The sequence below is a fragment of the Salvelinus alpinus genome, chromosome 28, assembly GCF_045679555.1.
Source record: "Salvelinus alpinus chromosome 28, SLU_Salpinus.1, whole genome shotgun sequence".
Taxonomy (NCBI): Eukaryota; Metazoa; Chordata; class Actinopteri; order Salmoniformes; family Salmonidae; genus Salvelinus; species Salvelinus alpinus.
The window spans coordinates 31438978-31450365 of NC_092113.1; the positions used below are offsets into that span (position 1 = coordinate 31438978).

Here is an 11388-nt window from a genome sequence, read left to right on the forward strand (position 1 = left end):
TGGTTACTACATGATTCCATATGTGTTATTTCATAGTTTTGATGTCTTCACTATTATTCTACAATGTAGAAAATAGTAAAAATAAAGAAAAACCCTTGTATGAGTAGGTGTGTCCAAACCTTTGACTGGTACTGTATGTCAAAGAGCATACTGTATCATATTGCCCATGAATGACGTTGTTCTAGCCGTTTGCAATTTCAGCTTGATACTACATGCAATAATATGAGTAGGCCTACCGTAGGTACTGTACCTCAGGTGGGGGTTAGTTTACTAATGTATCCCAACTGTATAGTACACTCCCTGAGATTTTTTGAAAATATGTATTTCTCACATGTGAGAATTGTTGTTGCACCTTTCTACTGAGCATGTTTACAGAGAAACAGAGATGCTAGCGAAGATGGTAAAATTGTAAATGCTTTGTCGGATGGGTTTGTGGGGTCCAGTTCTGTGTTAGATGGCTTCTTGCTTGGTGATGGTGAGCTGAGGGATGGAGATAGGATGCTTGGGCACAGTGGCTATAACCCCTTGAGCCATCTTATAGTGTTCTGAACTGGAGGCTGTGGGAGGAGAGGGGATTGGGGTTCCAGGAGTGGCTGCAACAAACCAGAAATAATCAATTAGTGGAGGAATCCACTAAACTATGCAGCTAGTCAGGTTAACAAACAAATCAACGTATTTACCTTGTGGCATGACATTACTTAAAAAAATATGAATATATTCAGACAAGGAATAAGTACGTTTGTGAAATTTTCTGAGGGCATTAAAAATGTTAATAAAAAATAACAGACGCTTTCTTTGACAAAGTAAGCCTGATTAGTCTCTCTGAATAACTTCTTAGTGGATTATTCTGCCAAGCTTGTGTGTCCTTCCAACTACCTGACTCTGTTGCACATGGCAGTGGATTGATGCCACTGAGCTCATTGTTGGTTGAGAATCTCAAGTATTTTTTGGCTAATTTTGGGGTCAGTGTCCCGGACATAGCTTTCAGTGCTTTTTAATCCAGAACTAGGCTTAATCTGTCTCTGGGGAACCAACACTTAGAGTTGAACATTTGGTCTGGCATGTAGTTATTGATACTCACAGATTTGGCCATTGTGGATGGAAGTAGCCATGTTGCTTGAAACGATGACATTGTTGCTGAGGTGTTCCTGAACCAGATGTGGATGCAGAGAATGAGGTGTGTGATGTGCCTCATTAGCAGAACCTGAGGAAAACAACACAACATACACAAACCCCCCAAACAGTTAATTTCCTCCTTCACTGTCCATTGGTAATAGAGTATGATAACAGGTCCCGTGTGGCTCAGTTGGTAGAGCATGGTAGAGCATGGCGCTTGCAACGCCAGGGTTGTGGGTTCAATTCCCACGGGGGGACCAGGATGAATATGTATGAACTTTCCAATTTGTAAGTCGCTCTGGATAAGAGCGTCTGCTAAATGACTTAAATGTAAAAATAACCAACTAGCATTCTATCCTATTGAAGAGTGTAAACCTCTCTAGCCAACAATAATTATTTTGGCATTACTTTTGGCAATAGATTGAGACTTTTTAGTTTCTTTGTAACAATATCAAGATGTCTAACCTCCTAAGAGCATCTCTTGGAGCAGGTTGTCAATCTTGGCCATGCCAAAGAGTTTGACAAACTGTATCTGTTCGATCATCTGCCAGGTGATGCTTTGTAGTGTGGGCAGCAGCAGGAGCAGCTCTCCGAAGCGTCCCCGGGAGTCATACTGCCGGTCGTTGATGTAGTCCTCTAGGCTGACCTGAACCTGGTACCGCATCCGCTTGATCTTACCTGGGTCACTCAGACCTTTGGCATCTGGAGCAGGAGAGAGTAGGCATTTGGTCAACAGCTTGGTCACTCACTGCCTGGACACGTTGCTCATATAACAGGCATTCTTAGTCACTAGTTTAGTTTCTCACTGGTTACATCGTTTTTTGTTTTGCAACATAAATGTTACTGTCCTAGAATGCTTCATATGATGTCTCACTGTTTGAATCAGATGATAGGCTGTTCATTTTAAAAGTGACGTTGTGTTCCATGTAATACCTGGATCGAAGAAAACAATGGCTTTCAAACAAGCGTATTCATTGTCATCTATCTGGAGTTCCTGGAAGGACAGCACTAGCTCGTCCAGAATCCTCACTGCTACCCGGCACACTTCCATCTCCGGGCAGTTCCGGGGAATAATGTGGTCATTTCCTATAAGGAACAGAAACCAATAAATGCCATGTATACCGAATCACTGTGATTTTTCGACGATTTTGCCCCCCTCCCAAACAAATATCATATTGCTAGCATAACTCTTATATAACTAGTCTATTATATTACATAACTATTATATGACATGATGTAATTATAAAAATAATAATATTACTTTGGTGTGTGCTTATATTTTTACAAGTGTGTATCAGTTACCATATGCATGCATTAATTGGAAATGTGATTTTTGCATATACCAAATGTCACGTTTGTAGTATGAATCGGACCAAGGCGCAGCGTGGTATGTGTACATTATTATATTAAGAATGAACACTGAACAAACTAACCAAAATAACAAAACGACACGTGAAGCTATACAAATGAGTGCTGACAGGCAACTACACATAGACAAGAACCCACGAACACAAAAGGGAAAATGGCTACCTAAATATGATCCCCAATCAGAGACAACGATAAACAGTTGCCTCTGATTGGGAACCATATCAGGCCACCATAGACATACAACTACCTACAACTACCTACAAAACCCCTAGAACTACAAAAACCCTAGACAATACAAAAACTAGCATACCCACCCTCGTCACACCCTGACCTAACCAAAATATAAAGAAATATAGATATCTAAGGTCAGAGCGTGACACCAAATCCATCTGAGACACCTTCGGAGAATGGGGTCACGGCCAGGGTCTACCATTATTAATGATGACCCTGGAGCAATTAGATGGTGTACAGTAGCTAATATCTTATCTTGACTTTACCTAGTAACAGGAGGTCCTTGTACAACATAGACCTCTTTGCAGCTCCAATCAGAAGATTCTCTCCTGCATGGGCTCGCAGCAATGCCACCTGAAATAAAGGAAAGCCTTTTCATTATTAATCACTGGGCAAAAACTGGTTGAATCAACGTTGTTTCCATTTCATTTTAATAAAAAAAATTGATGTTGAATCCAACGTCAAAGACAGATTGGATTTGAAAAAAGTCATCAACGTAAGGGAATTTTGTATTTTTTGCATAGAAATGTTTACCGAAATCCAATGACATGGTGAATTTATGATTTCACGTTGAATTCACATTACTTGACAACTCAACCAAATGTAAATCCAAACTACACGTTGAACTGACTGACGTCTGTGCCCAGTGAGTAGCTTTAACCTTGAAGCTGTCTTGCAGAAAAACACAGCCTCTGAACTTCTCTATGAAACAATGCATTTACATTTTAATAAAAAAAATGTTTTACCTTTATTTAATTAGGCAAGTCAGTTAAGAACAAATTCTTATTTACGATGATGGCCTACACCGGCCCAACCTGGACGACGCTTGGACAATTGTGCGCCACCCTACGGGACTCCCAATCACGGCTGGTTGTGATACAGCCTTGATTCGAACCAGGGTGTCTGTCGTATGAATCGGACCAAGGCGCAGCGTGGTATGCGTACATCCTTTATTATATTAAGAATGAACACTGAACAAGCACTGAGATGCAGTGCCTTAGACCGCTGCACCACTCGGGAGCCCCAATTTGATAAGACATGGGAAATATTACATCACATCTGCCAATCATACCTAACCATTAAACAAGTAACCTTTCATACCACCCTTAAGGTCACTGAAGAGCTAACCAGAGATTCTCACAGAGAGAGAGTCAAGTAAGTGTGTGAAGATACACCTGCTGGATCCCTCACTAATTCAACATCAGCAAATCAGTTACCAAAGCCCTGGTTGTCACGGTGTTAATGATTCTGGAATAGTTCTGATCAGAGATACAACTATCAAACTAGCTCATCATATTCTAACTGGATTCGGAGGTCTTAAAAAATAGCAGCAGCACTCCATACTCAAAATGCTGATTGAAGAGCTTTATATTCCCTGGACACATACCTTCAAGTTGTTATTTTTAAGAATCCCAATAATGTCATTATCAGACCGGTTTCTGGCCTTATATTGCATGCTTTTTAGTCCAGGAAAAAACAGCCCCTAAAGTGCAATAGCCCTGAATGAGAGTAGTATGGTTTAGTCTAACCTAGTCTGTCAATGTTAAATCTAATGTAACCTTACCTGGTCATCCAGTGGCAGGTCACAGAACGCAGGGATGTACTTGGCCCATTCCACCAACACCAGCAGCTGCTGTTTCATTGATTCACACACATCTGTGATGGTCGCTATCTTTTTTGTCCTGATGTCACCATTCAGTATAGGTCCAGGTGAGGATATCTACACATACAGAATTAAAAATGAATGAGTCTCCTATGTATTCATAGCCAAATTATAAACATAATTTATTTAAGCAAAATAAATTAAATTCCATTTAATTCTATTCAGTACAACCTCTGGGGCAATTAAAAATGAGTTTTAAATGCTTACATGATTTCGATCGAAAAAGCCATATCCATGGGCCTTACCTGTCTTGAGAGTACATCTGCCTGGATAAGTGCATTGATAGATGGTAAACTGCTGTCTTCATAGCTAGATCTCCTAGTGCTGATTCTGTCTCTCTCGTTTTGTACAGCTGAGAAACAATAGAAACATAAACCGCGGCTATCAGAATAGAATAAATACTCTATTGTTCACTAGAAATGGTTTAGTCAAAGCACTCCCCATTTTCTCAGACACACTCTAACTCACTTCACAAACCTACAAAGTCATTCAACTCAAATATGCCATTCCATATGCAGTAAAAAAAACAAACACATGTAATAAACGGTGCATAGATTATCTGACAGTCATTCATAGTTCCTAGTGGGTTATTAGCATTGACTCAGAACAGCATTGGGAGAAAACATTCTCCCAGGGCTGATGTGTTTATTAGTATGTGTGGCTATAACTCCCTCACCAAAGTTTTCGCTCAGCATAAGCTGGTCATAGAATTCAGTGAAACATGGAGTGAACATTAACAAAGTGCTGCTCTCGTGGCTCTTGCAACATACCCTACTCTGAGCCATGAGCAGTCCCAATGGCTCTGCTCCTCTCTACAACTCTACGATAGCGACCGGCTGATAAAAATGGAATGTTCTAGTTCTAGGATATACCTTACCAGAGATGATTAAATCATAACTGCTAGTGTCATCACATTGTGTAGAGACTGAGTATAATAGGTAATAACACAATATGGCTACATAGGCCTCGCTCAATGTTGTCATTCTTTAATTCTAATTACCATTTGAATGAAGTTGAATGAATTGTATACCTTCTTTTTTCATGCCAGCTCGAAAGCATTTCTTCAATCGACAGTATCTGCATTGATTCCTCTTGTCTTTGTCCACAATGCACTGTCTGCTGAACCTGGGAAGTGAGTTTGAATAGGGCTTGATTATTAAGGGTTTATTGAGTAGATTGCAGTTAGAAGACTCTTGTTGAATATGCCAGTGCTATTGTAACTTACTGTAGAAGGTTGAACTCTATTAGTTATCACTTTCTCTCAAGGCCTAGCTACACCAGTTTGATATTGCAACTGTCAATGAACACCCCATCTATGCACAGGTACTGTATCCCAATCCCAAAACTTGTTGAATTTAATAGTATTTTATTGTAAATGCCCAAGGATATGATGGTCACTGTCTTTGCTCTTGTGTGTAATATTGGCCTAAACCTCACCTGCATGAATACATGTGGTTTTTGCGAACGCTCCGACGGAAGAAGCCTTTGCAGCCGTCACAGCTGGAGGCCCCATAGTGTTTGCCCGTGGCCCTGTCCCCACAGATGGCACACAGGGTGCCCGCTCCGAGGTGGTTGGCTGCATTCATGTTGGCACTCTCAGCCGGCGAGGAGTCTGAAGCAACAATGGATAAAGACATATTTTATACAGTATATTTTAGATGTGCGTATCACCCTATGCTTAAGAGTATGGAGTGAGAGATAGAGAGAGATATTCCTTATCAAGTCAGGGGCTCTTTGGGCCATCAATGTTGGACATGAGATAGAGGATATGTGCAGTAATGTGATCCAAAATCAAAATGAATAGATATTTATGAGGGCTATATAAAGTAATTAAATAATGAATTGCTATGTTGGTGGAAGATAACCTGAGCGAGTATAGGGATGGATGTTATGGAATGACTAGTGGTCAACAGTTTGAGAGAACTAGAGGAAAGGTCATTCATTTAAATAATTTGTTACTTTAACCAGAATGTTTTTCTACCAAATGTGAAAAATGTATTCTTTTTTTTTTACTCTTAGCTCTCAGTCCTCATTTATTGACTAATATAATCAATATATTGACTGAATATAACTTAGGTCATTCACTATTGTCCCTCTAACTAACTAACCAACATACTGTCAAAGAAAACAGATATTTTGATTCATTTCATTTCAAAAGGTGAGAGCGACATTGATTGGTTGACTGCATCAGGTGATTACATTAAAGTCAGTGGCATTGCTGGTTACTCTTATACTGCTTATACTTCACATTAAGTTACTCTTATTAATACCTGTGCAGTAAAGCTGTAATTAAACTAGTAACAACGTCTAAAGTAGAAATAAACGACACACTGTATTGTATGCTGTTTAAGTATCATAAAACAATTGAATTTTGTGAGGATTAAACAGTACAATAATTAAGGCATATCAAAGATGATATTGGCCATGCAATATAATTGTCTTTCAAGGGTCATTGCTTTTTCATCCTGCGAGGAAGTTGTTTCATTTTAGAATCAGGTTCACAGCCAAATGTCATGGGAGACTAGAAAGGACAATTTCTCACTTTCAAAAATCATATATCATGCTGTCACACAACTCTGTGAAATGTTTTTCTCATTTTATGGACCTCAAAATGCATAGCATAGGTGTAGGTAACAAGAGAGAGATGTCCATGTCTCTTAAATCACTATCGCATTGTATGAATATCTATTCGTTGTAATTCTATCTTAAGTGAAATATGACCACTATACCATAACAATGTACATGTTACAACAGGAGAAGGTAATTCTCTACCAAATGGTTGTTTCACCACCAAATTATCCAGATGCATTGTGTCAAAACCCCTGAATGTTTTACTACTGCAAGAAGAGGGGATAATATTATCAGGAAAGAAGCACATTATCATCTATTAGCATCCAATACAAGATGGACAACTGACAGCTGCTCTTGATAACAACAACTAAAACCCTCCGTCCACAACTGACCTGTCCAAAAGTTTAACGTATGGGTGGTCCTGGGAATCAAACCCACTATCCTGGTGTTGAAGCGCCATCCTCTACCGACTGAGCTACAGAAGACCAGTTTAATAGCTAAAAGTCTCAAAGTTCAACCAGGTAATGTGTGACTCTGACTCACCTGAGCCCATGGAGAGCACTTGCATGTTTTCAAACTCCAGGGTGGTGTAGGCTGGGTCCAGGGCATCGCTATAGTCTGCCATATCCATGTCTACTAGTTCTTTGGACAAACAAATTCCCTCTCAGCTACCTGACAGTGGGGAAAAAGATTTGTCCAAGAGGCTAAGTGCCCCCCTGCACCCCTCCTCCCCCTTCTCCCATATTTGGCCAAGCTCCTCCTCATAAAGGTAGATAGAGATACCGCTGAGTATGCGATGGGGACAGTCTCTCCTCCAGAGCTCCGGAGGAGGAGGCCATGAGGAGCCTGGTTGTGACTGACAGGAGGAGCCTCCTCCCAGTTAGGCTGCTAACTAGAGGAGGGGTGGGGTGAATGTCAAGTTGATATTTAACTAGACTCCTCTATTGGTGTATCACAGTTGTTTTTTCTCAAAGATAACATAACTTGGAACTCTCAATATTTTCCCTTCTCTCTCTCTCTCTCTCTCTCGCCTTCCTTCTTTCTCTTTCCACCGTGCTGTCAGTAATAGATCAACAATTATACTATGAGAGACATAAAATGTTGAATCTCAGCCAAATCATTGTGCTTTACTTGCTTGACATCACCTCTTGTTGTTTCCTGCCAGTTTAAACCAGTTGTCCATCAGATAACTGATGGCTTTGACCAAAAAATTGGAAGCTCAACTTGTAGGCCATCCAAAGAATGCCAAGACACTCTTACCCCACGCCTTCAGCACCAAAAAAGCATCTTATCATATGGATTCTTATTGCAATCTGAAAGCACACCGATTATTTTAGCATTTTAGCTAAATGTCTTAATCAAATGTATACTCAAAGTGAAGAGAGGTGCAGGTCAACAGGAAGTAATGCATTATGAGGGGGCCTGCCAACAGTCTGGATTCAGACCTACAGTACCAGTCAAAAGTTTGGACACACCTACTCATTCAAGGGTTTTTCTTTATTTTTGCTATTTTCTACATTGTAGAATAATTGTGAAGACATCAAAACTTTAAAATAACATATGGAATCATATAGTAACCAAAAAAGTGTTAAACAAATCAACATATATTTTATATTTGAGATTCTTCAAAGTAGCCACCCTTTGCCTTGATGACAGCTTTGAACACTCTTGGCATTCTCTCAACCAGCTTCATGAGGTAGTCACCTGGAATGCATTTCAATGAACATGGAATTTCTTTCCTTCGTAATGCGTTTGAGCCAATCAGTTGTGCTATGACAAGGTAGGGGTGGTATACAGAAGACTGCCCTATTTGGTAAAAGTCCAAGTCCATATTATGGCAAGAACAGCTCAAATAAGCAAAGAGAAACAACAGTCCATCATTACTTTAAGACATGAAGGTCAGTCAATACGGAACATTTCAAGAACTTTGAAAGTTTCTTCAAGTGCAGTCGCAAAAAATCATCAAGCGCTATGATGAAACTGTCTCTCATGAGGAACAGGAAGACCCAGAGTTACCTCTGCTGCAGAGGATAAGTACATTAGTACATTCACAGAGTTCAAGTAACAGACACATCTCAACATCAACTGTTCAGAGGAGACTGCGTGAATCCGGCCTTCATGGTTGAATTGCTGCAAAGAAACCCTTACTAAAGGACACCAATAAGAAGAAGAGACTTGCTTGGGCCAAGAAACACGAGCAATGGACATTAAACCGGTGGAAATCTGTCAAAATGTGAGATTTTTGCTTCCAAACGCAGTGTCTTTGTGAGACACAGAGTAGGTGAACGGATGATCTCTGCATGTGTGATTCCCACCGTGAAGCATGGATGATGGTGTGATGGTGTGGGGGTGCTTTGCTGGTGACACTGGCTGTAATTTATTTAGAATTCAAGGCACACTTAACCAGCATGGCTACCACAGTATTCTGCAGTGATACGCCATCAGATCTGGTTAGCTCTTAGTTGGACTGTCATTTGTTTTTCAACAGGACAATGACCCAACACATCTCCAGGCTGTGTAAGGGCTATTTGACCAAGAAGGAAAGTGATGGAGTACTGCATCAGATGACCTCGCCTCCACAATCATCCGACCTCAACCCAATTGAGACGGTTTGGGATGAGTTGGACCACAGAGTGAAGGAAAAGCAGCCTACAAGTGCTCAGCATATGTGGGAACTCCTTCAAAGCTGTCATCAAAGCAAAGGGTGGCTACTTTGAAGAATATAAAATATATTTTGATTTGTTTAACACTTGTTTGGTTACTACATGGATCCCTATGTGTTATTTCATAGTTTTGATATTATTCTACAATGTTAAAAATTGTAAAAACATTAAGAAAAACCCTAGTTGTGTCCAAACTTTTGACTGGTACTGTACTTCCAAATGTAATATGTCTCTGGTAAATCTCAGTTAATTATTTCGTAATATACAAGGGAAATAACTATTGCTGAAAATAACTTGTTGCCTTTATGCAAAGGAGTTCACTGTTTCACAAAATGCTGTACGCACGTTACATACCAAAGCAGTGTGACCTAACTCTTCAGAAACTTGCTCCTTAACGTCAAATTGAAGGCTTTTAGAGCACTTTTTGGTCACTAATGTCATTGGTTTGTGATGGTAGGAGCCTATGTTTGTAGGACCGCATTGGGATACGTTCAAGTAACGTATTAGAAAGCTTCCAGCAGGATTAACAATGTAAAGTGGCTTAACAAGAATTTGAGAACAGAATGCGCTGTCAGAAAAGTATTATAATACTCTAAAGTTTACTATTATATGTTCATAAAATGACATTAAACATCGAATACAGTCGAGTATTAACTCGAATACAGTAAACATTTGTTTCCCCGGCCTGTAACGCAACTGATTTTAGAAGAATAAATGTTGCAGAATACGCAAATAAGGTGGCCCCACTGCATGAGTAAATGTGCCATGGTAAACAGTAGTGTTGTAATTGAAGAAGGGAACGTGCCAGTACACTATAAGCCACAGGTCAATGACCTAGGGTTCACCGAGACCTCAGAGCAGTTAAACGCAGGCTGGTGAACTTGAGAACCACCCACCCAGAGCATATAGGATTCATAAAATAAAATCTCTCCTTCCGAGTTTACCATCGTAACATTCCTGTGGTTAAGTCGGTCACTGTGATCCGCCTGAGAGTGTAGAGAAGATCAAATATTGACTCAAATTTATCCAAATCATATCAGGAGCCAATATGGGAGACACCATCTTGATTAATGTTTGGTAGAATTACATTGTCCAGGATAACCAGTTAGATGGATGAAAACAAGTTTAGCATCACAAACAAAACGGCACCAAAGAACCTTGTCGTCTTTAAACTTTAGAGAGGAATATTTGTAACCAATAACATTTTTTTTTATCAATGGATGACAAGAGGTGGTCAAATAGAACATGCAACTAATCTAGGGCCTCGCCAGAGCTTCCGGGTGTCCATGTTTCATAAGTCTGAACAGAGGTCATTACATTGCGTACTTCTCCACATCTTAGGTAGACATAGACTCTAGAGGAACGCCTCTCAAGTGCCCACATTTGCTCATGTTTGCTTGAGCACCAAGGCAGTAATGATCACTCTATTCCCTATATAGTGCCCTATGGGCCCTGGTCAAAAGTAGTGCACTAGGGAATAGGGTGACATTTTGGACACATACATAGACTCTGTTGGAGTGCCCTTCAAGGGCCCATATTTGCTCATTCACCACGGCAGTGATGATGGTGAAGCTAGAGGGAAATCTGTGTGACGGAATAAAGAGAACGAGTCACTTAGAACAAATCTTATCTCCTTAGCCATTAAACGTCTTTATTATCGCCAGCTCACGTCTTCCTTTTCTGTGAACTCCTCCAAGAGCAATCATATACTGCTCCATAAAGTGTAATCTGCAAGGTTAAGACTTTGTTAATCACACTCAGGCAGTGACAGACTGT

At 40.1% G+C, this 11388-nt stretch overlaps 1 protein-coding gene across 2 annotated transcripts; it reads right to left on the reverse strand.

The window, feature by feature from the left end:
* Positions 1-209: 209 nt before the first annotated feature.
* Positions 210-7646, reverse strand: LOC139557672 (hepatocyte nuclear factor 4-alpha-like). Of its 2 annotated transcripts, none has more exons than XM_071372761.1 (10): positions 7493-7646; positions 5816-5990; positions 5409-5503; positions 4624-4730; positions 4280-4435; positions 2982-3069; positions 2050-2202; positions 1582-1818; positions 1082-1204; positions 210-593 (listed from the first exon to the last, which is right to left on the reverse strand). In XM_071372761.1, the coding sequence occupies exons 1-10, from the start codon at positions 7578-7580 to the stop codon at positions 451-453; spliced, it is 1365 nt and encodes a 454-aa protein (XP_071228862.1). In that variant the 5' UTR covers positions 7581-7646; the 3' UTR covers positions 210-450. The 2 variants fall into 2 exon arrangements, with proteins under 2 accessions (XP_071228862.1, XP_071228861.1); XM_071372760.1 differs by having other exon boundaries at positions 303-593; positions 5379-5503.
* Positions 7647-11388: the final 3742 nt, after the last annotated feature.